Raw genomic sequence first — 27,175 nt, 5'->3', positions numbered from 1 at the left:
TGTACTTCTAGACTAGATAATTTCAATTCCTTTTTATCTGGACTCATATTACTCCAATATTGTGCAGCCTTCACTGGTTACCGATTCAATATAGCATTAAGTTTAAAATTCTGCTTCGTACATACAAATGTCTCAACAACCTCTGTCCTGCATATTTATCAGAACTTCTTGAATTGTATACCCCGAAACGCATGTCTGGTGACCGTTGATTTTATGCCGGTAGCCAAGAAAGCTCATCGGGATTTTCCGGCGTGGTTTCCCCTTGTCAGTGGTGTGGGGCGGAGGGCCTGACAAGGACAGCTGTCTTGTCGTTCGGATGGGACGAAAAACCGAAGTCCCGTTTATACATTGACGTGGACGTAAAAGATCCCGTGGCAATTGGAATTCGATGTAAGAGCAGGCAGTAGCGCCGCTGTCCGGGCAAAATTTCCTCATAGCATATTGCAGAACAGTAGGACGTTAAACCCCAATTTATTTCATCTCATTCACCCACTGAAACACTTCTACGCTAAACTATTTTTAGGACACTTGGCCTCATTTAGGCCCGGTGAACCACTGGTGACTCTGACCTCGAAACTAATTACCTGCTACATAGTATCTACCTGTTCTAAAGTATTTGGACCATGAACGCAACCATTTTTAGGTGTCTGCCTACTCTTTTTCGAATTCCGACTGCCAAGGGTTATTTTACGTGAGCATGCCAACGTGGCCAGGAATATACAATTTTTGGCATATTTGGAACCAGAAATGGTGTCCCTGACTCATCAGCAATTTTTACGGGTATTAAACAGGCATTATGTAAGAGTTCAATCTACCTATTCTATGTACCTTAAATGTTATGTAAATTATTAATTAGACATTTATTAACATGACAAGATCATAATCAACCACGATGTCATCGGATTGCTCCGATTTTAAGTAAATTAACACGGCTCGGCCATTTAATGACTTAATTTAAAAATGTCGAAGCGAGGCTAAGTGTTGAATGACCAGTACGGTGGTTACGATCAATACACACATCTTGTTAAGACTACAACCATTGATAACTTCGTTCAAAATAAAGTAATTTGAATGAAATTTTCAACATATTCATTTTCTATTATCTATTTTAAAAACATCTTTAATATAGATATATCAAACATAATTAACAAGCGGAAATATATATAATACAAGTCAGTCATATAGAGATTAAATCACTGCAAATAAAATGTAACCCTATACATAGAAAACTAGTATAGAGCGATTAGTACTATACACCGGTAATTGCCTGGAAGTATGCCATACAATTCCATTAATATCTTGCTAATGGCCGTCCGGCTTAAAATAATATCAATGGAGAACACCACGCCTACAACCGACAAGCCTAGACGTAGGCCACCTGTAACGAACACTTTCAGGCACAAACTCTGGCCTTGTTCAGCAAAAAAAAAAAAAAAAAATCCCCCCTGCATACTTTATGAAAAATAAATGATTTCATATTTTTTTGAATGAATTCATTTATATAATAGTAATATCTCGTGTTGGTATTTGTCCCGTGTACACACTGGCTTGCACATAAAAGATCCCTTGGCAGTTGGAATTCGATATAAGAGTAGGCCATAGTGCCGCTGCCCGGGCAAAATTTCCTTCATAGCACACTGTATTGCGTATGTCTATCTTCATTACCCCGGTCGGAGCAGAACAGTAGGACGTTAAACCACATTTGATTTCATTTCATCTCTTGTTGGTTTATGACGGCACATATATATCTGGCACAGTGATAACTTTTCATTAAGACCACACCCCTAAATATCCACAGTAAACATAGTATAATATTGGTTATTAATATTGGCAGACCTTATGATAGAACGTGCACGCGCTAATCATTCGACCATCCAACCCCCCTTAACCGGTTACCACTCGGCACCAGGCAGTATGCTATGCGGCAAATTTTAAACCTACAGTGGTCCAACGGTCTACTTTTATTTTAATTCCCAACTGTCAGAGGATCTTTAACGTACTATCAGTGGTATGCACAGGGGCCGCGTATTTAATCCCACCCCAACCTTAGTGCATAACACAGAATAGTAATCGAAATTTGTATTTGTTATCAAGTGTTCTGGATACGGTAAGCATATTCTGCCTCGTGCCAGACAACCACTGATCTGTATATGTGTTATAGTATAGAAGCTACTACATGTAAGAGACTCATTCTTTGTAAATTGGATGGAAATATTAACAGTCGTTTAACGCCTTTTCTCTTTAAAATATAGATTTTGGGTAATTCTTCATTAACAACTTTAATCGATAAAGATTCGATAAAGTCAATAAAAACAGGGAGCGGAGACGTGGGGACCAAATACATATCTATAAAAAGTTGTCGTGTTCATTAATCACAAATCAAGAGAGAAATTTGATTATCATTAACGGTATCATCTGGGATATGCTTAATTGACAAACTTAATGAAGTGAGTATAGGATGAAAGCAAAATATCAAAGTATAATCAAGGTACATTTCCATTAAAAAAAGTCCAATTAAGAATGGAATTATATAAAACTGAAAATAAATCGAAGCTGTGTTAAGGACGACATGCTTGTTCAGATAACATGTTATAATTAGTATCATTAAACACTTCTATTATTAAACACTTATATAACGAAGCATTCACGAAGGTAGAGTTGATCTTTGTGCTAAACACAAATACATATTATGGAATACAATTACTATAGATGATGTCATGTCTGACAAGGCTGGAATAATTCAAGGAGTACCACAGGGTTCTGTCTTAGGACCAATACTTTTTAGTCTGTATACAAAACCGCTTGGTTCTATTGTAAGGAAATATGGTCTTCAATTCCACTTGCATGCGGATGATACACAGCTGTACTATTCTTTTAAACCTCTAAATGATAATTTTGTTCCTACGAAAGATAGCGTAGAAAATTGTATATTAGAAATTAAATCATGGATGGCATCGAACTTTCTAAAACTTAATTCTGACAAAACTGAATATTTATGCAATGGATCTAAACAGAAGTTACACAAGATTTCAGATACTAAAGATATTTATGTCAGTGATGGTCAAATTATGTGTTCTAATGTAGCTAGAAACATAGGCGTTACATTTGACTATAATAATATGAACATGGAAGCACACGCAAATAATACTTGTAAAGTGTATTACTATTGTTTAAGAAAAATCGGTCAAATAAGAAAGCACATTAACAATGATGCAACAAAAACTGTACTTCTAGACTAGATAATTTCAATTCCTTTTTATCTGGACTCATATTACTCCAATATTGTGCAGCCTTCACTGGTTACCGATTCAATATAGCATTAAGTTTAAAATTCTGCTTCGTACATACAAATGTCTCAACAACCTCTGTCCTGCATATTTATCAGAACTTCTTGAATTGTATACCCCGAAACGCATGTCTGGTGACCGTTGATTTTATGCCGGTAGCCAAGAAAGCTCATCGGGATTTTCCGGCGTGGTTTCCCCTTGTCAGTGGTGTGGGGCGGAGGGCCTGACAAGGACAGCTGTCTTGTCGTTCGGATGGGACGAAAAACCGAAGTCCCGTTTATACATTGACGTGGACGTAAAAGATCCCGTGGCAATTGGAATTCGATGTAAGAGCAGGCAGTAGCGCCGCTGTCCGGGCAAAATTTCCTCATAGCATATTGCAGAACAGTAGGACGTTAAACCCCAATTTATTTCATCTCATTCACCCACTGAAACACTTCTACGCTAAACTATTTTTAGGACACTTGGCCTCATTTAGGCCCGGTGAACCACTGGTGACTCTGACCTCGAAACTAATTACCTGCTACATAGTATCTACCTGTTCTAAAGTATTTGGACCATGAACGCAACCATTTTTAGGTGTCTGCCTACTCTTTTTCGAATTCCGACTGCCAAGGGTTATTTTACGTGAGCATGCCAACGTGGCCAGGAATATACAATTTTTGGCATATTTGGAACCAGAAATGGTGTCCCTGACTCATCAGCAATTTTTACGGGTATTAAACAGGCATTATGTAAGAGTTCAATCTACCTATTCTATGTACCTTAAATGTTATGTAAATTATTAATTAGACATTTATTAACATGACAAGATCATAATCAACCACGATGTCATCGGATTGCTCCGATTTTAAGTAAATTAACACGGCTCGGCCATTTAATGACTTAATTTAAAAATGTCGAAGCGAGGCTAAGTGTTGAATGACCAGTACGGTGGTTACGATCAATACACACATCTTGTTAAGACTACAACCATTGATAACTTCGTTCAAAATAAAGTAATTTGAATGAAATTTTCAACATATTCATTTTCTATTATCTATTTTAAAAACATCTTTAATATAGATATATCAAACATAATTAACAAGCGGAAATATATATAATACAAGTCAGTCATATAGAGATTAAATCACTGCAAATAAAATGTAACCCTATACATAGAAAACTAGTATAGAGCGATTAGTACTATACACCGGTAATTGCCTGGAAGTATGCCATACAATTCCATTAATATCTTGCTAATGGCCGTCCGGCTTAAAATAATATCAATGGAGAACACCACGCCTACAACCGACAAGCCTAGACGTAGGCCACCTGTAACGAACACTTTCAGGCACAAACTCTGGCCTTGTTCAGCAAAAAAAAAAAAAAAAAATCCCCCCTGCATACTTTATGAAAAATAAATGATTTCATATTTTTTTGAATGAATTCATTTATATAATAGTAATATCTCGTGTTGGTATTTGTCCCGTGTACACACTGGCTTGCACATAAAAGATCCCTTGGCAGTTGGAATTCGATATAAGAGTAGGCCATAGTGCCGCTGCCCGGGCAAAATTTCCTTCATAGCACACTGTATTGCGTATGTCTATCTTCATTACCCCGGTCGGAGCAGAACAGTAGGACGTTAAACCACATTTGATTTCATTTCATCTCTTGTTGGTTTATGACGGCACATATATATCTGGCACAGTGATAACTTTTCATTAAGACCACACCCCTAAATATCCACAGTAAACATAGTATAATATTGGTTATTAATATTGGCAGACCTTATGATAGAACGTGCACGCGCTAATCATTCGACCATCCAACCCCCCTTAACCGGTTACCACTCGGCACCAGGCAGTATGCTATGCGGCAAATTTTAAACCTACAGTGGTCCAACGGTCTACTTTTATTTTAATTCCCAACTGTCAGAGGATCTTTAACGTACTATCAGTGGTATGCACAGGGGCCGCGTATTTAATCCCACCCCAACCTTAGTGCATAACACAGAATAGTAATCGAAATTTGTATTTGTTATCAAGTGTTCTGGATACGGTAAGCATATTCTGCCTCGTGCCAGACAACCACTGATCTGTATATGTGTTATAGTATAGAAGCTACTACATGTAAGAGACTCATTCTTTGTAAATTGGATGGAAATATTAACAGTCGTTTAACGCCTTTTCTCTTTAAAATATAGATTTTGGGTAATTCTTCATTAACAACTTTAATCGATAAAGATTCGATAAAGTCAATAAAAACAGGGAGCGGAGACGTGGGGACCAAATACATATCTATAAAAAGTTGTCGTGTTCATTAATCACAAATCAAGAGAGAAATTTGATTATCATTAACGGTATCATCTGGGATATGCTTAATTGACAAACTTAATGAAGTGAGTATAGGATGAAAGCAAAATATCAAAGTATAATCAAGGTACATTTCCATTAAAAAAAGTCCAATTAAGAATGGAATTATATAAAACTGAAAATAAATCGAAGCTGTGTTAAGGACGACATGCTTGTTCAGATAACATGTTATAATTAGTATCATTAAACACTTCTATTATTAAACACTTATATAACGAAGCATTCACGAAGGTAGAGTTGATCTTTGTGCTAAACACAAATACATATTATGGAATACAATTACTATAGATGATGTCATGTCTGACAAGGCTGGAATAATTCAAGGAGTACCACAGGGTTCTGTCTTAGGACCAATACTTTTTAGTCTGTATACAAAACCGCTTGGTTCTATTGTAAGGAAATATGGTCTTCAATTCCACTTGCATGCGGATGATACACAGCTGTACTATTCTTTTAAACCTCTAAATGATAATTTTGTTCCTACGAAAGATAGCGTAGAAAATTGTATATTAGAAATTAAATCATGGATGGCATCGAACTTTCTAAAACTTAATTCTGACAAAACTGAATATTTATGCAATGGATCTAAACAGAAGTTACACAAGATTTCAGATACTAAAGATATTTATGTCAGTGATGGTCAAATTATGTGTTCTAATGTAGCTAGAAACATAGGCGTTACATTTGACTATAATAATATGAACATGGAAGCACACGCAAATAATACTTGTAAAGTGTATTACTATTGTTTAAGAAAAATCGGTCAAATAAGAAAGCACATTAACAATGATGCAACAAAAACTGTACTTCTAGACTAGATAATTTCAATTCCTTTTTATCTGGACTCATATTACTCCAATATTGTGCAGCCTTCACTGGTTACCGATTCAATATAGCATTAAGTTTAAAATTCTGCTTCGTACATACAAATGTCTCAACAACCTCTGTCCTGCATATTTATCAGAACTTCTTGAATTGTATACCCCGAAACGCATGTCTGGTGACCGTTGATTTTATGCCTCTCCCCCTTTCTTTGAAACAAATTACCGCTAGATATTAGAACATTGTCTACTTTAAAAAAAAAAATCAAAAAAAAAATCATTAAATCATTAACTGTCGATTGTTTTAAATCCGTTGAAAATTAAGAGCACCCAATGGCCTAGAGAGTTAATAATTTAGATAACATTTAAGGCATAAAGAAAGACCTGCAATAAGCACATTTAGCTATTGAATAATGTATCTTTAAGTAATTAAAGCAAAGTGTCGTTCATGGTTCTCTCAACGTTACCAAGCAAACATCGCTTTAATTGAAATATTAATTGTGTTCCATATTATATTTTTGTGTTTATTGTGTGTGTCAATTGCTAAATGACGCTCAAAGAAGCCATCCAACGCTGTTCAAGTTTAGATTTACAAATATTACTGCAGGTAGCGGTAACCAGTGTTGTCTGGTGTTGATGAATGTAAATTACCCATTTGGACAATGCTCACCAAATATTCCTATGCCACGAATGTAGGGCGAAAGTTATTTTTAGTCATTCTTTCCCTATCCATTCAACCTCTTTTGCATGGCGATTTTTTGTTGTTTAGAATCGAAGAAAAGGGTTTGAAAATACATTTTCTCCAGGTTTTGGTGAATATTTATGATTTTGGGGCGGAAGGATACAAGAGTTGAGAGGTTGGTTAAGTTGAAATGTAGGGCCGAAAATTGCATGTTTACTTGTCTCTACTCTTGTGTATCTCAAGTTTTTCATGGAGAACCCCGTACGTGCTTTGGGCAAGGGGTTGCCACGTGTTGCTCCATCTGTGGTAGAAAACGTTCTACCCAACGAAAATTTAGGAAAAAGTTAGAGCCGGTCTAAGAGACGAGCATTAACATGAAAGTCAATAGGGAAATCATTAGTGATCTGTGGCCATTTATAATGGTCTAAGCCCAGTCTATTTTGTTTAAACATACATTATGCAAGAGCTAAATCTGCCTATTGCAAGTCTTTATTTAGACTTCGGATGTTATAGAAATTATGAATTGGACCTTTATTTACACGACAAGTTCAAAATCAACTCTGTAGACCCACGGATTGCTTGGATACAGTTTGAATTTAAACAGTCGTCCATTTAAAATTAAATCAATAAATGGCGGATCAAGCTAACGTTTACCGTTAGTCGATGATGTCATTATCGGAAACTGGTGATGAAAGGCCTGCCAAGCGAGGCTACCATAGCCATTGAGCATGTTACTTGATAATTAAGAATATGTGGGTGGAGTTATCGTCTGTCAATCAAACGATCGCCAATTCTCATAGACGGTACAGACACAATTGTTGCCTATTTCTAGTCCAATCTTCCAACAGTTTTAATTTAAATCAATAAATGGCGGACCAAGGTAACGTTTACCGTTAGTCGATGATGTCACTATCGGAAACTGGTGATGAAAGGCCTGCCAAGCGAGGCTACCATAGCCATTGAGCATGTTACTTGATAATTAAGAATATGTGGGTGGAGTTATCGTCTGTCAATCAAACGATCGCCAATTCTCATAGACGGTGCAGACACAAATGCTGCCTATTTCTAGTCCACACTTCCAACAGTGATAGTTCCGTTCAGAACAATGTAATTTGACTGAAATTTTCAACATTTTATTTTTTTATCATCTATTTTTGAATTTGAATTATTATAGCAAGAATGGTCAACCCTTTATATAAACTCTTAACTAATGCATTTTTAACGGAATACGACGCGATAGCAGAAGACCAATTCCATTTGGCTATATTTTTGCGGATGGGTTGGGAATTGGGGCGTTCCGAGCCCATCCCAAGTTTTCAAATCATAATCTGTCAAACGTTGAGATGTTTAAATTAATTAGTTGTCAGGATAACACATCACATCAGTAGTAATTTCCTCGTCTGTAATCCTCACTAAACTATGGAAGCGTAGAGGGGTCAATAACGCGCCATGGATACCGCGATATTAATAAAATAATATGTCTACATATTGTGATCGTCGCGATTAATTTATCCCCGAAAAGACTATTTTTGCTCAGTAAATTCAATTAACGCCCCCTTTATTTGGAGGTCACCAGTGCCTTTTAAATGCACATACTTGCTTTAAGATATTGCTGTTCGAAAGTTTTGTCAACATATTCCGATTATGTCGACATAGCGCATGACGATATTTTGTGAACATGTCGACCTATATACTACGGCGAAATGGAATATGTTGACAAAGCTTCAGAATAGCATTTAAAAGGAAATGGCGACATACAAAATTGCGCGTGGATTCAATTAACTCTGCAACATTTTCTTATCGGTGCTAAAATACTCTTTTCAGTGGTAAAATCATAGCAAAGATGCGAGACAATGGTATTGGCAGGTGTATCACACATCTAGTCAATTAGTCACTATCCTCTCATTAATATAGATAATATGGTATGTTTGTCCGTTAAATGAAGGCTACTAATGTATATTTATTATAACTTGTGAATGGCTGTTTAATACTAAAAAGGTTGTTGATAATACCTTGGCCGTTATGAATGATGTCCGGTAAATACCTAACGGAGGCGGGAAGACAGAGAGACGCGCTTTAGTTGCTCACTATAAGAGCTGGGAAGCTTAAGACAGAACGGGGGTTAATGGAGGAGGCAGACGAGAATCAGGACGATGGCCGTAATGACTACAATATGAATATGTTATGTTCCTGTGTCCTGTATTGGTTATTAGAATTATAGATGTAATAATTTTTAATATGTGTTCCTGTCCTGTTAAAATAAAGGAGTTAAATCCACGGTCATCGTTATCAATAGATCTTTGATCCTGTTACAACTCAACCATACGCTTCAATACCAAACGCCCAAACAGGCTACATCCAACAAATTCTTACTTCTTTTTTTAGGCGGCGGGAAGATTTACCCAATGCTACCCAATACTACCCGAATACCACTCCAATATCACCACATACTACCAAAAACTACAACATAATGGTGCAACATATTACTTGATTTTTTTTTTTTTCAAAAATAGTTTGATATATCGTGGGAAATGTACCTCAAATGTGATTAACGATGTCTGGCTGTTCCATTTGCCTCCCTATATCACCCAAATCAAGCAAATAATAACCCAATACTACCAAATACTTATCAAATACTACCAAATACTACCCAATATTATAAAGTACAAACCTAATATCGTCAATTAACAGCACATCAGTATAATAATTGCAACGAATATTCGATATTTTTAAGCCTACAAATAGTGTTCCATTCATAGTCACTTTCTTGATAAATACAAATGGGACCTACAGAATATATTCGCCACATTCGAAATTATGTTGTTTCGTTTAAATTACATTTTACATTTTTTTACCTTTTTTGTACAGGAGATGGGTATATGGTGGCTTCTGGTTTACCACAAAGAAATGGAGATCTTCATTGTATAGAGATAGGGAACCTCGCCCTAGATTTATTAGACGCCATATCTAATTTAGCCGTCCCACACATGCCAGATCAAAAACTGCGCCTAAGAATCGGTTTGAACACAGGTAAGATCCTTGACTAATTCTTAGATAAAATAACGAGTAGGGACGTACACTATTAAACAGGAACCGAGCATGACGTCATCGCCACCCTCTCCAATATTATTACCGTCTAGAAGGATAATAACGAAATAAATCGGCCTATAAGGTGAAACGGCAACCAGTTTTTACCGTTCGCAGCCGTCTTGGAATTACCGAAGTCCGTCAATCAATGCGCAATTGTCACAAGGCGAGCATGCCAAGTTTCGTTTTGATCGTACTCCAATTGGCGGAGCGTCGTTGAACGAATAACAACAATAAGATGAAGATAAAATTTCAACTGTTTGCAACTTGTCCGTGGTCCAAAAATATCAGTAGAACTCTATATTCTAAACAGTTATCGTAATCCAGTGGATGAATTCGATTTTCTACATGCGGAAATGCCACATTATAGATATGGGTACCTTAAACATACATTATGCAAGAGCTAAATCTGCCTATTGCAGTTCTTTCTTTAGGCCTGAAATATTATCTAAATTATTAATAAGACATTATTTAACTTATCCAGACTATAACCAACTCTCGATGGCATCGCTAGCCTGCAACATTTACTGGATTACGATCAGATTTGCTGCTCAACTTACATTCATGATTTAATCATGAAATGGATAATCGAGACTATGTTTTTTATCGTACCGACTTTAGTAATGATGATCGAGGCTAGGCCGAAAATGCAATCGCTAAAATTTCGGTTCAGAGTGGATCAATTTGACTGAAATTTTCAGCAAATTCCGTTTACATTATGTAGTTTTTAACTATTAAAGTGAGAACTGCCAGCTCTTTATCTAATCTCCCATAATGTATCTTTAAACTTTTTGAAGCCATTTTCAGTAACTCATTCCGGGAGTCCGTGACCTGTGCTCTATATGTCACGGGGTCGAGTCCCGATGTGGACCGCAAAGAACCTAAGGATTTTTTCAAGCCAAACATCCACTTGCCAGGGGCTAAAACGGAAAGTGCGTCAAAGTGCACATTATCGTGCATCTAATTCAAAGAAGAGTGTATTAAAACGAAATTACCCCACCCTTCCTATCACCACCAAGTCGTACTGCACACAACAAGTGAAGGGTGAGTGGGGTGGGGTGAATGACCGAATGGTTAGCACGTGCGCGCTGTATCATAAGGTCTGTCATTGAGTCAACTGACGTGGTTTTGATTACCCGGTTGTACATGACAAGGAATAGGGTCGTCTATCCAATCGCGTGGGTTTTCTCCGGGTCCTCTGCTAAAGACCCCTACAAGCGAATTGTTGAAATAAAATTGAACCATTTGTTAGTCCCGAAATTACCTAGTTTGTGTCGAGTGGACCTTAAACCCCATTTCTCTCTCTATGACACAACCAGTGAAATGCAAATGATCATAATATGTTAGTCTCAAAGAATGTGTTAACGAGACATTAAATTCCATTTTGTTCTTTTCTATCAATTTAATATGTTTATGGAGCAGTTATAAGGTAGCTATTTCTAAGTAATTGAACCACGTATTGACAACGACTCATAGTTCTATTATTAAAACGATTGATCACTGCATATCGCTTTTAAATCACAATCGATATATTTACAAGGGTCATTTATCATCCAAATCAATTAATGAAGGCGATTATACAAATACTATAAAATATGATACCGAGTACATGTATTATGAAAGGTCGCACCAGGTCGCACCAAAATTTAGGTCTCATTATTGATTTTTGCGAGTAAATTTTATTAAAGGCCCGCTCACACCACGTAGTGAGGCAGATAACTGTAACACTCTTTCAATACCAGTTCAGGGCCTATTTTAAGGTTTTATTGACGAAGCACGGTTTCCGGAGATGGAAGTTTTTTGACTGGGTGTCCCCGCTTTGGTTTCCGACAAAATTTCCAAAACATGACTCACGATTTTCCACACAGAACTTGGTAGCTCAATTTAGCTTCTTCCATCACCGTTATTAGCTCTTATGTGTTGGAATAAACCTTCTGAAATCTTGACCAAATTAGTTATGACCAAAACAAAGGCTCACCAGAAGTGAAATAAAAACTTCCTGAATTATCACCACGCTTACACTTTTAAAACAAAACAAGCGGTTAGCATACACGATACGCCGAGATTCTGTAAGATATGGATAGGGAACAGGGAAAATCGATAGGGCTCAACCTCTCATTGTCCCAATGCTGCACATCGAATATGAAACTGTAGCCTATATCGCGTTCACAAGGTTTTTGGCAAAGTTTGGTAACTCGATGGGGTTTGTCGTCTCATGAACCCAATGCTTCACATCAAATGTGAAAAAATAAAACGCAAGCCCCTGTCGCTTCCACAAGGTTTTCCAGGGGGCTTAACTCCGGAACAGAAGGTCGCGGAATGCTGATTATCGGTATGATTCTTGCTCCCGTGTTCTCAATTCATCACAATATAAAGCTCACAAACTTTGTTACGCTCTGTGTATGTAAGGCCATAATCCAAGCAGATGCACCAAAATCTAATTCAACCAAGATCTTTTGATCCTCAACATCTAAAACGGTCAACAATTGAGGCCTAAATTTAAATTTGCATACTATCGACATTTGTATTTATAGCTGCGTATCGGTATCATTGGCAGCCCAAAGAAACGCCCAAAAGCAGACGAACCTTTACTGTAACATGGAGCTGACTACTTGCGTCAACAACTGCTTTATTTTTCGACATTTACATACAATCCACGAAATTGAATCGAAACCAAACGCATTGATTGATGATCACAATGATTGTTAATGACACACTTGCTAAATTTCCTCATGCGATCTTTTCAGATTCACAAGGATACATAACATACCATTTTACCATCTTTTCAAAGTATGAATTTTAGATTCTCCAAGCACGGATTTTTCATTTCGAGGCACGCCCGTGTCTGTAGGCACGTTAAAATAGGCCCTGTACCATTTTCCACACTGGGAAGATTTCCGAGCGCAGGATTAACCACGCCCCATGGTGGGTCCCAGTCCACGCCCAACATCAGGGTGCCCCCACGAAAAATGGTCGGACCGAGGACTCCATCCTCTAGTGAGAGTGATGAGGCCCAACGAGGCCCGGGGTTCGAAGCCCTCCGAGACCGTCCATAGGATTTTCAAAATACTGGACCTGGACATTGCGGCAATTGTAACAAAGTACTCTATAACTTTAATCAAATTGAATGATCATTTAGGTGCTTAGAACTTTATGACCTCAGCTGTTTTTTTGATAATATATGGTATTGAGGCCCAACGAGGCCCGGGGTTCGAAGCCCTCCGAGACCGTCCATAGGATTTTCAAAATACTGGACCTGGACATTGCGGCAATTGTAACAAAGTACTCTATAACTTTAATCAAATTGAATGATCATTTAGGTGCTTAGAACTTTATGACCTCAGCTGTTTTTTTGATAATATATGGTATTGACGTTTCAACTCTGTATAAACTTCTGTTAATGCACGAACTGGTTATGATCTAATTAAACATGTAATTAATCCCATATGTCATTTACAAACTACATATGACCTGTGCACACACTCCACGTTACTTCAAAGGAATACGCACTGGTCAGTAAGAGACAATTGCATGTATGACCATGTGTCTTATCTATTGCCCGACGGTATATAACGAGGAGTTTGCCGACCGTTAGGCAGACGACTAAAAATACGACTAAAGACAACTAAAGACGACAGAGCAGAGAGAGACGGCGAGCTCGGCGTATGGACTCGCCCGATTTCAGCCGCTGCCTTAGCAGAGGGGCGGAATGGTGGATTTAATATTGTTATATGTTTTCCTGTAAGAGTCTGATTCCCGATGTAGTTTAGTTCATGTTGTATGTATGTAACTGTAGCTGTTTTATATACCTGATGTATTTACTAAACTGATCTCTGTTATCACTAAGATAGTGTTACACAATATTTTGGTTACAACCTGTTGTGCTACTCGTAGGTGCAATCAAAGTATCTTTGAACCCATTTATATTCGAGTTTTGAACGCAGAATCTGTCAAAAATATCATTGGTAATCTCCGAAAGTACTATTTTGTAGACCTGTGCCGTACACTGTAGACTTGGATCGTTCACTATAGACTTGTGGCATGTTAGTACACGAAATTTACATATAGCCAATCCTTCGCCAGTGATGTCGAAATTTTAGATCTGAACCAGAATATGACTACCATATCTCTCCCTCGCTGATTGAATGGCATCGAACTTCAAAGTAATAAGCAATGAAATGACTTACTGTACAACATAGCCTTTCAATTCTGTAATGAGAGAAAACACCCGGGACAACCTTTTTATGTTTCTTTATTCAAATTAATAACATAAAAGAGTACAGATTGGATGTTAATGAACTTAATCTATCTGAATAATCTGTCATCACTTAAAATGTCAATAAAAATAGTACCTTAATTTGAACTACATCCGGGAACATGGAAGTAATCAATAATGTTCATTTTAGTCAGCGACCTGTTATTATTTCGTCAATATCCCTATCTTGTAAAATTGATTAATATGATTAATATTCATTGAGTAAAAAATCAGTTAAAGTTCACCGTTAACTGTTGATTAATATGCATCAACGGATTTTAGATGTTATCCATTCTTTATGGGTTTTTAATTGTTAAAAAATCGATAGATCGATTAGTAGGGTCTGGAAGCATTACATGGAGGGAGTGAAACTACCGAATTAGAATATCTGGTTCTTATAAGAAGGCCCCTTAGCTCACCTCTTTAATTAATCGATTGATCAGTTGATGTGGGGCCATGTATTAAGGGAGTTGAACTCCTGAATTAGAATTTCTCGTTCTTTATAGAAGGTCCGTCAGCTATATCATTTCAATCAATCAGTTAGTCTTGGAGCATACGTGACTGGAGTAGAACTTAGAAGGCCCGCCAGCCCCTTTTTGCAATTAATCGATTAATCAATTTTTCTGGGACAGTACAAGAAGGGGGTAAGAGCCATTGGTTATCACATAGTTCCGTATTTTGTAATGACACAAATTTTCAAATAGAATTTAGCGATTCAAAAACCCAAACAAGATTCGTTTAAATTGATACGCCATTATCAAACTCCGGTCTGCACAAGCGTGGGTTTCATCGTTTGTGTTTTTGAATCGCACAATTTTACTTGAAAATAGTATTGAATTATTATAAATTTGTGTCAGATGTGGCGAGAAATGGTTTCTTTTGACGAACAAAGAATAGACAGTAAGAATTCCAAACAAGAGCTAGAACCGAGGTGGGGAAAAAGCCTTAATTTCATATTGCAGCTGCAATGTATAGGGACATAGGGACAGATAGGAACGGTTAGAGGTCAGAGTCCGATCAGAAACCGTTCCAAAAGGAACTAGAATATTACCACCGTGGAGTAGAATGGAACGATACCAGTACCAGTATATTACATGCGTTGGAACTATTTAGTTAATGGGGAGGGGCAATTTGAATGGGAACTTACTGTTCGATTTCCACCAATTTCGAACTTTCCTCGATTTTAGTGCACTAAGCATCTATTTTATGTTGAGGGTTCACAGTTGGAGATTTTCGTATATCAGGAAGTTACGGTCCGATACGTGCCAAGATCTAACCCAGCCGAGATCTTTGAGAGAGAGATGGGAGTCTAACGTCCACTCGAAGCAAACTTGATCATTTCGGGACTAACACACGGTTCATTTATATTTCAATAATTGGCTTGCGTGTAGGGGTCTTTAGCAGTGGGAGGAAACCGGAGGACCCGGAGAACCGTATGATACAGCGCACGCGTGCTAACCATTCTGCCCCCCCCCCCCCGGTTGCTGGGCGTTGCTAATGCTAGAAGAATATTGTTTTGCTGCCAAGCCTTCTTTTCATAGGGAACATTTTTGTTGTGGTTTTTTTTTAACCCGCAGGCGGCGGACAAATTGATCGGAACAATGTTTTCATGAATGTTTGGCTAAAATGTTTCAAGAGATCTTTTAGGTGCACGCTTATATGCACGCGAAAGATTAAACAGAGTTTCCGATTAAGAAGTAGTAAAACTATGTAATTTATATGTTTTATGTATGACTTTCGTGTATTTACAGTTTTTGTATCTTTTGAATAAATTTTGTATAATAATATTTTGCCAGGGCAGCGGCATATTCCCGAAACAATGGCCAGAGAAATATCTCTCTAAACATTGCTATCTTGAGACTAAAAACTTGAGTCTTTGACGGAGCGTGTCCATTCTCATCGTCAAATCAAATCTGTCCTTAGTAAATTTAATGTGGGCAATTTTCATGACTTAACCGGGGTGACCTCTTTAAATAAAAGTCCTAGTCTTTGTTAGTGCTGATTTCAAGAAAAAGTTTACCCTTGGATTCATCGGGAATAAACATCGATACTCGCATAGATAAATTTGGCTGAAACTCGCTATTGGAAAGAAAATTCTCCAATATAAATTCTATAAACGTGTACCAATCATTACTGCCTACCTTTAAATATTCGATAATATTTATCCGTTTTTGTGAAGAAAATCCATGAATTATCTTTTTTATCAAATAGAAAAAGCACATGTCGTATTTCTATTCATTTGTGTAGTCCAAGAGATGATAAAAAAAATTCCACGTGCGCGTCGATTACCAAATATTTACATTGTAGCTATTTTGGATAGCTTTGTTTATCTAACAATTAGTTTCTCAGTGATATGTACTAGCTAATAGAGCGTAATACATTTCGCGCGTTCTGACTTAATGTAGCCGCGTTTGTCACCAGGCACTTTACGGTAACATATTTAGAGCTCTGGTTAATCCCGATTGATTTTGTTACGTCGTTATGTACTGGTTGTTTTAATCGGACTGTTAACCAGTCATAATTTGGGACAGACATTTGCGCTGAGTATGACAGAGTTTGGGTGGGATTAGGTCTAATCAAACGAAACTCTGCGAGGAGTATGTTCCAGCGGTCGTATGTACAGCTTTGTACAATAAAAAAAGTCTTCAAAACAGGATCCTTTATATGACATTATCGTTCAGTCATTATGAAACATTGAATGTTGTATTTATGTTTATGAATTGATTATGTAAATTCATGCACTTAGTTAGATAGACCGTAAAGTTATATTCTCTAATTCAAATTCAACTTATAGATGTGCGCTCTACATCATGACATACCATCCATACTGTATCTCATATTCCTCATCCAACAAATTAAATAATGATCTTTTTTGGTATATTGGTATCAAAATTAGTGACGCTAACTTTGTCTCAAAAACGGTGTGCTACCAGTTTGACAAAATATTTGGTATTGCCCCCCCCCCCCCCCTACCCGGTTTCGTTCTAATGGGTTCCTTTGAGTAAGTTACTGGCCTATAACTTTCTTAATTTCCAATTAACATATAATAAACCATTTCCCATTGAAATAAAGGTGAAACCCTACCTCATAATTTTACATGAATTGATAAATTCCAACTGCTATGCGAAATTTGTCCATTTTTAAAATGGCTGCAGAAATAGAATTAGAACACGCACGTGATTTCATTTCACCTCGAAAATACCGAAAACTGTTCGGTAAGATAAGATTTCAGTATTCCACTCTTCACTATTTGTAACAAAATTACTTATTTCCATACAAACCGTGGTGATATGTTTTGAAAATTTTGCAAGTGAACCTACTTTTACCTGCGCAAAGCCTCCAATAGTGTATCAATTGTAGCTGCATACAAGACAGGACACAGCAACAATATTGTGCAAGTCTGGTTTTGGGGGTTTCCTGGGGTTTCTTAATTAACTTAAATGACAAGAAGACAGTTGTTTTAATCGTTGGTAAAGTATATTATCTATAACGTAATTATAAGTACAAGTAACAAAAGAGCAATAGAACAAATATATAAACTAGATAAACAAGAAGTAATTATAAATTGGGGGTTTAAACAAATATTTGGGATACTCGCTTATACGTAGACACGGATATCAAGCGCTGTAGAAGCAGACTTGCTATTCCAGTCTACGGCATGTGAAGAGGCACTATTTACATGTGCACGATTTAAATGTCTTCATATATTACGTCATATATGTTCGAGTCGATAATAATGAAATGGAATATCGACACTATTAATTATTACTATACCGTAATTGACTATTACTTGCAACACAGCTTATAAGCAAAGGCGTTTATGGATTACTCTACGGCATCGATGATATCGATTTAATTGCTTTTGTAGAATAAATAAAAACGTGCATACTTATCGCAACATTTGAACGAAAACGTAATAATTAATATATAAAACTTGATAACTAAAGGCGAATAATTATATAAACGAACAAGTTCAATTTTCAAAATAGAGGACAAGTAGAAATATTACATTGACTTTGGCTTACCTTAAATGACAAGAAGACAGTTGTTTTAATCGTTGGTAAAGTATATTATGAGAACCTCAGAGGCAACATGAACTTATATACCTAATTCATGTGTCCCAGAATACAGTTGAGGTTTCCATGACATGGAATGTATATGGGCCTACGATTGGTCAGCATACAGATTAATTTAAGTGTCACTGCTCAATCCCAATTAACCTGCCAGCCTTAATTTGATTAGCCAGCCTATTGTTTTAATCTAGCAATAGTTCTGCCTCAGAGACTTCACTCAATTACCCTGCCGATTTACTGTCTGTCGTAATCACTTAAGGTAACTCTGTCAAGTTATAAAATTAAGGTTTAACAATGGGTTTAATTACGAGAAAAGCTCATAATATTCTTAATCTCTAACCCTGTTAAAAGAGAATTTTAATAGGAATATATGTGAATTAAAATGACGTAATTTTGGACTGGTATAAATTTGTACAAGTGCACTTTTAGTGTATTCTCTGGAATCCTCGTTGTTGATTAAATGAAGACAAGACTGTTGATGGTTGTTAATAGTTCTCTATATTCTTTGGTAAACAGTAATCAACATAAATCATAGCAGACAATTAATATAACAATTATTGGTTCAATGCTTAATAGTAAATAAGCTCCAATGTGGATATGGGAATTGACATAAACTTATGTCTCCAAATACAGGTAAATAAGGTCTGTCCTTAGGTATGTGATCTAAGTTGATCTCCCAAGACACGTGTGTAGCCAGCTCTTTTCAAATTCTGTCATTTTGGGTCTATATATCCCCATGCATCGCCTAGGGCATTAATCCTATAAATCTACAAACAATATACCCTGGTAACTAAACGCTATAGCCCGTTGACGTTAATTATAATTTATAAGCTCAATTTAAAGTTTAAAACAAAGAATACTGGAGACAGGTGATTAATGAAATATATAAGACAATATGAAGTAGATATAAATAGTGGGTAATTAAGGTGGATTAAGATCCATTAAAATATAATTGATTGAATTATGTAATACTGTGCGGATTAGCATGAAGTATTAAACATTTACTATTGAGTCCAAATTCACCCTACTATAATATTACAGCTAGTAATATAGGATGCGGGAACTTTTGGGGCACGATTACTACTATTGATTGTTTTTGCATGCTGCGCAAATTAGTTAATTCTTTTACGCCCCACCCCTCTATCTTAGAAACTCGCCCAAATCCTCTTACATCCTAGCATTACAACGCAGTCAACACTGGAATTGTAATAAGTCTACTGTGTGATCGTCCTTTACTATAAGTTCATCTGGCAGCAATTACATATGTAGTTCTGTTCACTGGGCTAGCGAAAATTCAGCCAAGGCATTATTTCTGAAATTATGGTGCGTTTCAAATCCACGTAATTACGATATTATTACGTGCCATAACACATGACTTCACTTCAATATTGGGGCTAACTCAGGCTGACATAAAACAAATTGGGCTTTTAAGACGTGGATAACTTCCAACGTATCCTATATTAATTCCCTTTTCATAAATATAGTTTCTTCAATTGACGCTAACGCTAGAAATAGTAACCAACCTACGTATTTTCCCAGCTGTTTATTTTTCGCTTATCTATTTTCAACATCTACAGTTATCAGCTTTAAAAATATATTAAAGTAGCGAAGTCTCTAACTCAATATCATCTAAAATCATCGACATTGAAACACGAATTATTTGTCAATTTAAATCAATATTGATGTTGTGATCTTACCGGAAAAAGATAAGCATCTGATATCCAATATTTAAGACAAATTTAATTATTTTACAATTGGTACATGAATCGTGTACCGCAATGCGTTTCAGCGCCATTTGTAACAAGGGATTCGAAGAACGAGGCTAGACATATTCCACATGTCAAATGGAGACAACATATTCGTATCCGAAGAGCATGCGCAATAAACACTACCGGCGGGTGTAAACTGGACTAACCAGACGCTAGAGATTGCCATTCGATTGAGACCTCTCACGTATTTCGCCGAACATAACTGATTTGAAATTAGAGTAAAAACGAAAACCATTAAATGCAAATCAATATTACTGCTGTCTGCGCAGATGTGAGTTTCATAATGACGGATCTATTCAGATGAATCTTGTTTGTATTTTTATTTTGGATCGCTAAATTCTACATGAAAATAGTGTTGGATTATTATAAATTTGTGTCGGATGTGGCAAGAAATGATTCCTTTTGGCGAACAAAGAAGAATCACGGCGAAAAGTAGACGTTAATGATTCCAAAATAGCCTTGTTACGGATGCGGAGGAAATATTAATTGTGTATAGGATCAGACAGTACATGGATAAAGGACAGAGTCTGATAAGAATCCATTACTAAAGTAACAACTAGGTTAAAAGATACGTTCCCTGGAGCATCATTATATCCTTCGACCATATAGACTGATCTTAAAGTATTATATTTCTTAAAGCCAGGACTGATCAAATTATGGATCCAATTTGCCTAATAATTCCACAATAAAGTTAATTATTACCCATCTTCATTCAGCGAAAAACTTAAGTATATTACTCATGCGTTGTTTGCGGCCGACATTATTGCCTCTCCATTTGTACTACGTAATGGCGACTACGTCAACATTTGTAGGTTATCAACAAAGTACCCGTTGACTAATCTCCAAGATTATGTTCTTTTTCTTGAATTTATTTTTAACGTCCGCTTTCACCGATGGTGATATCGCAGACAAGTTGTCTTATTTTGTTAGGCTTAGCGCATGCACAGGGGTCTTTCCTGAGTGAGGAACCGGAGTGCCTGGATTAAACCCACAGGGTTGAAAATGAAAAGGCACTCCTATCTCTATGCCTCATACGCTCACACCAGGGATCGAAATCACGACCGCAAACTCGAGGTGACCGCCAGTTAGAGTTCGAATGGTTAACGCGTGCGTGTTGGATCATAACGTCTGTCATTGAATCAAGTGGCGTGGTTTCGATTCCGCTTGTACGTGAAAAGGAATAGGGTCATCTGTCCAACCTCGTGGGTTTTCTCTGGGTCCTCCAGTTTCCTCCCACTGCTAAAAGCTCCTATGCGCAAGCGAATTATTGAAATAATATTGAACCAAAACGATCTAGTTTGTATCGAGTGGACGTTAAACCCCATTTCTCACCCTCCCTCATCTAACTGAAATTGCTGGAATGTTCGTGAAGAAATTCGGAGTTGGTTCTCAATGATTGAATCTGTTACTAAAGCCTTTTTATCGGAGCTATCTCTCAGGTCACAGTTGTTATTACCTTTTCAGGTCCAGTAGTGACGGGTGTGGTCGGTAATAAAATGCCTAGATATTGTGTGTTTGGCGACACAGTTAACACAGCGTCAAGAATGGAATCCTCGAGTTTACGTGAGTTTTTATTCATACCGACGCCTATTACAGTCATTGATATATTCCTGTGTAACTAGGCGTCATATTGGCTTGTTTTCACAAAATAGTCAAAAACTAGTTGCAACCCCAAATCCACACAAACAAAAATGAAAGTAGACACAGCCCACACCCCTACTTCTAGATTAGTCCTTTCGCCTCCATAGGGTAGAATAGTTTATGAACATACTCGACGAATACAGCTTGACTGTATCTAAGCAATGTTTTGCACAAAACGCTTTACTTGCAGGCCTTTCTTTAGGCGTTAATTTTTATATAAACTATTAATTAGACATTATGCAAGAGCTAAATCTGTCTATTGCAGGTCTTTCTTTAGGCCTGAAATGTTATCTAAATTATTAATTAGACATTAATTAACCTATCCAGGCCATAATCAACTCTAGATGGCAGCGCTAGCCTGCGATCTTTAGTGTATTGTGAGCCGATTTACTGCATAACTTTCCTTTTCGATTTAACGATTAAATGGATAATCGAGACTATGCTGTTTATTGTACTGACTTAAGTAATGATGACCGAGGCCAGGGGGAAATTCCAGTCGCTTAGTTCTCGGTTCATAGTGGATCAATTTGAATGAAATTTTCAGCAAATTGCCTTTACATTATCTAGTTTTTAACTATTATAGTGAGAACTGCCAACTCGTTACCGAATCTCCCGTAATGTATCTTTAACATGACAAGAACATAATCATCCCTCAATGCCATCTGATGGGTCCGATTTTCAACAAATTTGAATCCGATCTTTGGTTCAACGTCCGTTGATGATTAACCGTAAAAGTGGATAATCGAGACTTTATTTATTATCTTAACAACGGTAACAATGGCAATCGAGACTACGGTGTCATTAAATGAGGATTTCTTGGCCCAGAGTGAAGTAATTAGACTGACATTTTCAGTATATTCCCTTTACATTATCTATTTTTTAAAAAATATTATAGCGAGTACTGTCAGCTTTATATAATCTTACATAATGCCGATTTAAGGACAACAATTTCTTAATTTCAAATTATTATCACATTAAATGTTTTGTTTATTTACTGTTTATTTTTCTAGCACACAAAATACAAATTAGTGACACTACAAAAGCTGGAATGGAGAAATGTTGCAATTTTATAATTGCAATTCGCGGCATCATCGAAGTCAAGGTGAGTGTATTATTACTTCAAAGATATTGCAGGCCTAGGTAATAACCAGGTATATGAAATACACCACACACAGTAGTGGTAATCACCACTATATAAATGGTATGTACAAAGCCAGACACGTAAGACATTAATGGTATTTACAATGTTTATTTTTTATGTACTAACTTGTCCGTAATGGGGCCATAACTCGGATGTAGATCAAAGACCTTTTGTAACAACTACACATAGGCAAATTTTGTGCACACAATCTGTAGGCCATATTAGAAAATCAAAATAATCAGATACAGCCACATCGCTGAAAAAATGCTGTATAAAGCCCGTTTCGTTTTACCAGTACATATCTCCATTATTCGACCCGACAACTGCTCAGAAGAAAAAGGCTACATTCTGGGGTTATTTTAAATCAAAAACTGATTGTATACATTTCCATACAAATTCTTGTTCTTTGCTCGTCGTGTTCTTTTAGAACAACAGAAACTCTGTCAATTCGATTGGTATCAACATGACAATATACATGCTTGTTATTTGGAAATCTTACCATCCGGTAAGGGCAGAGGAGTATCCTCCAGATTCTTCAACCGCAGTCTTCACTTCTCAAGGCTGACGCAACCTGGCTCCTGTGTGGGTTAGTTATTCTAGTCCTTCGTATAGTACGAAATACATTGTCGTACACATGAAAAATGAAAATGAAATGAGGTTTAACGCTCCGACTGGGCTAATGAACAAGGACATACGCTATACAGCGGCGGTATGGCCTACTCTTATATCGATTTCCAACTGCCAAGGGATATTTTACGTGCACGCCAATGTGTACACGGGACCTCGGTTTTTCGTCCCATCCGAACGAATAGACAGCTGAACTCGGGGTTGGGTGGGTGAATGTTTAACGCGTGCGCATGAAATTACAAGGTCTGTCACTGTGTCAAGTGGCGTGGTTTCGATTCCCGGCTTGTACGTGACAAGGAGTGGGTCTTCTGTCCAATCTCGTGGGTTTTCTCCAGGTCTTCCGATTTCCTCCCCCTGTGCGCAACCGAATGTTAGACCCGAAATGAACTAGTTTGTATCGAATGGACGTTAAACTCTCTCTATGTCCACAACGCATTTCAATATGTGATTTTTTATGTTTTAGGGAAAGGGCTCAATGACAACGTACTGGTTAGAAGGTCGAGTTGCTCCGCCTAAACGATCCAACGATAAATTCGTGTCTACCATGCTACCATTGTGAATTAGTGTTTCTATTGCTCCGCCTTAGTAATCTGGTAAAATTTTATCGATCATACCACTGCGAATTAGTGTTTTTGTGGCCAGTAAGGCGAATTACTCCGATTAAAACTATCTAATGGTAAAATTTTGCTGACCATATTACCACTGAATTATCCCTTTGGTTAAAATGTCGAATCCGGCTACTCAAAAAATCTGGTAAAATCTTGTCGACTGCATTACCACTGTTAATTAGAGAGTCGAAATTCGGCTAACAACCTGGTAAACTGTTGTCGACCATATTACCACTGATAATCAGAAGGTCGAATTACACAGCCGAAACGACCTGATAAACTGTTGTCGACCATATTCCCACTGATAATTAGAAGGTCGAATTACACCGCCGAAACGACCTGGCAAATTGTTATCGACCATATAACACTGTGAATCAGAAGGTCGAATTGGTCCGCCTAAACAATACAATCTTACCAGTCATATTACCGTTGTGATATATCATCATTCTGGATTAGCGTTATATTTCAAGCAACAGTGGTACGTTTATAAAGTAAAATTGTATTCCGTCCAGATGTTCACATTTACTACTGCCTACAATATGATGCCTTAGCTAAATGTATATGTACAGCCCAAACGTAAAATAATTTTTCCAGTTGTCTCTTCGTCTTGATCAAAAAATTCGACAGAATAACTCAGAAGACCCATTTGACATCATGTCATTAGAATGGGATGTAATTTAACGTCACGTCTACACAATGTGTACACGGTACCTCAATTTTTCGTCCCATCCGTACGAATAGTCCGATTACTATCAAGGATTTGCTATCAAGTTTGCTAATTAAATTTTGTGCTGTACATAATTTCTTCATCACATACCACAAAATCGCACATATACATTTCATACCGCGAAAGCCTTGTTTTACGTGCACGCTAATGTGTACACGGTACCTCAGTTTTTCTACCGCGAAAGCCTTGTTTTACGTGCACGCTAATGTGTACACGGTACCTCAGTTTTTCGTCCCAATCGAACGAACAGTCCAATTACACTCAAGGATTTGCTATCAATTGGGCTAATTAAATTTTGTGCTGTACATAATGTCTTCATCACATACCAAAAAATCGCATATATACATTTCATACCGCGAAAGCCTTGTTTTACGTGCACGCTAATGTGTACACGGTACTTTAGTTTTTCGTCCCAATTGAACGAATAGTCCGATTACACTCAAGGATTTGCTATCAATTGGGCTAATTTGTGCTGTACATAATTTCGTCATCACATACCACATATAAATTTCATACCGTGAAAGCCTTGATCGGATTTTAGTCGGTTGTTTAGTTCTAGAGGTGGGGGAGAGAGCTGCTGAGAAATGAAATGGGGTTTTACGTCTTATTCTTCTATTCCGATTGGATTGATGATGTTGAAGAGACGCCGGGTTTGTCACTGAGGTATTTGTTGTGGCTCCGGTCTCGTGGCCTGCTCTACCTAGTGGGTCTTCTCAGTCGCCCCCTCCTCTCCCTCCTTCCGGGGTTCATTCCTCTTCTAATGATCCTTATCGGCAAGCGAATAAATTTAGGAAATGTGTAAGTTCCGAAATCACCGGTCCCTGTGTTAGAGATGATTGGGCGCTACCATACCACTACCTCCCCTTCTCTCTCTCTCCCCCTCTCTCTCTCTCTCAATATGTGGGATCACAGCTGGGGGAAACCCAAAGGTTCGTTAATGCCAAGTTTGAAAAACCCTGGATTAACAAATTATACAGCTTTAGTACCGACGGTTAGAGTAGAGTATCCAGCGAGATTTTGATATATTTGAAATTTAAATTAAATTATTGTTATGGATAAAGGCAAGTATTGTAAACATGTTTTATGATTAACGTTTTATTACATTGTTTTTAAAATAAATGTTGCTATAGTGCTTTTAAACATTATATAATTTGATGTACTCTTGCTGTTCTTTAATGATTATTTTATTATCTAGCACATTTTATAGTAAGTGGATAAAGACTGAAATTGGTGGGGGGGGGGGTAGCGCGTAGCTTCTTATTTCTTACCTCACCAACCGAGCTGCTGATCATGGTGTGCAGTGTGAATGCGCATGACAGAATTGTTGCCTTGGCAACGGCGTCGTGAATTACTCTTATTTCGATTTTAAACTGCCAGGGAATCTTTAACGTGATGCTAATGGAATACACGAAGCCTCGGTGTTCACCCCATCCGGACGACCAGACTTTTGTTCCTCGCCAGACTCAGCGTCTTACACCAGACTTGAAACTCCCTAAAAATTCCTTCGGCAAAACTCCGGGATCGAACCCGTTACCTTCTGGTCGATGTACCAGTAACTTACTCTCCTAACTACAGTTACATTTTGAAAAACTCTTTATGAACATCTTCAAAATATTAAAACTCAAAAATTACGTTTTTGTCGATATGGTTTGAAAGGATCGTCCCGAAATCTAGAACAACCTATGTTGACAGAAGGATCAGGAAGCTGCTATGGAAGCAACATATGGGTTAAAAGCGTGATGAAACCGCGATATTAACAATTATGTCACGATTTTGTGATCATTCCAATGTTTTTATCTCTGAAAGGACATATTTGTCGAGTTAATGTAATCAACGCGCTATGTTAGATCAGGAAGTCTTCTATAGAAGGCCATAGGGGTCAATAGCGCGATAGAAACCACAATATTAAGATGATTTTATCTCTGAAAAGACAATTTTGCCAAATTAATTGAATCAACGCTCTATGTTGGTATGTCGTCATTTCGTTGTATATGTGCTCGTCTGCGTTAAGATATAGCTGTTCTGAAGCTCTGTCAACATATTCCATAGTCTTCAACCAATTTGTGGAATGATCTTTCTCCTAGCGATAACAACAACAGT

At 37.3% G+C, this 27,175-nt stretch overlaps 1 protein-coding gene across 1 annotated transcript in view; it reads left to right on the top strand.

Moving 5' to 3' along the window:
* LOC126827923 (atrial natriuretic peptide receptor 2-like) overlaps positions 1 to 26,126 on the top strand; it is a 41,726-nt gene extending 15,600 nt beyond the window's left edge. Inside the window, exons 4-7 of the mRNA XM_050557504.2 lie at positions 10,016 to 10,177; positions 21,796 to 21,894; positions 22,983 to 23,074; positions 24,204 to 26,126. Of these exons, the coding sequence (XP_050413461.1) occupies positions 10,016 to 10,177; positions 21,796 to 21,894; positions 22,983 to 23,074; positions 24,204 to 24,299 (449 nt within the window). The 3' untranslated portion in view covers positions 24,300 to 26,126. The remainder of the gene's footprint in view (positions 1 to 10,015; positions 10,178 to 21,795; positions 21,895 to 22,982; positions 23,075 to 24,203) is intronic.
* The last annotated feature ends 1,049 nt before the right edge of the window (positions 26,127 to 27,175 follow it).

The sequence above is a fragment of the Patella vulgata genome, chromosome 7 (genome assembly GCF_932274485.2).
Source record: "Patella vulgata chromosome 7, xgPatVulg1.2, whole genome shotgun sequence".
Classification (NCBI taxonomy): domain Eukaryota; kingdom Metazoa; phylum Mollusca; class Gastropoda; family Patellidae; genus Patella; species Patella vulgata.
This window is presented reverse-complemented; position numbering and strand designations above follow the sequence as displayed.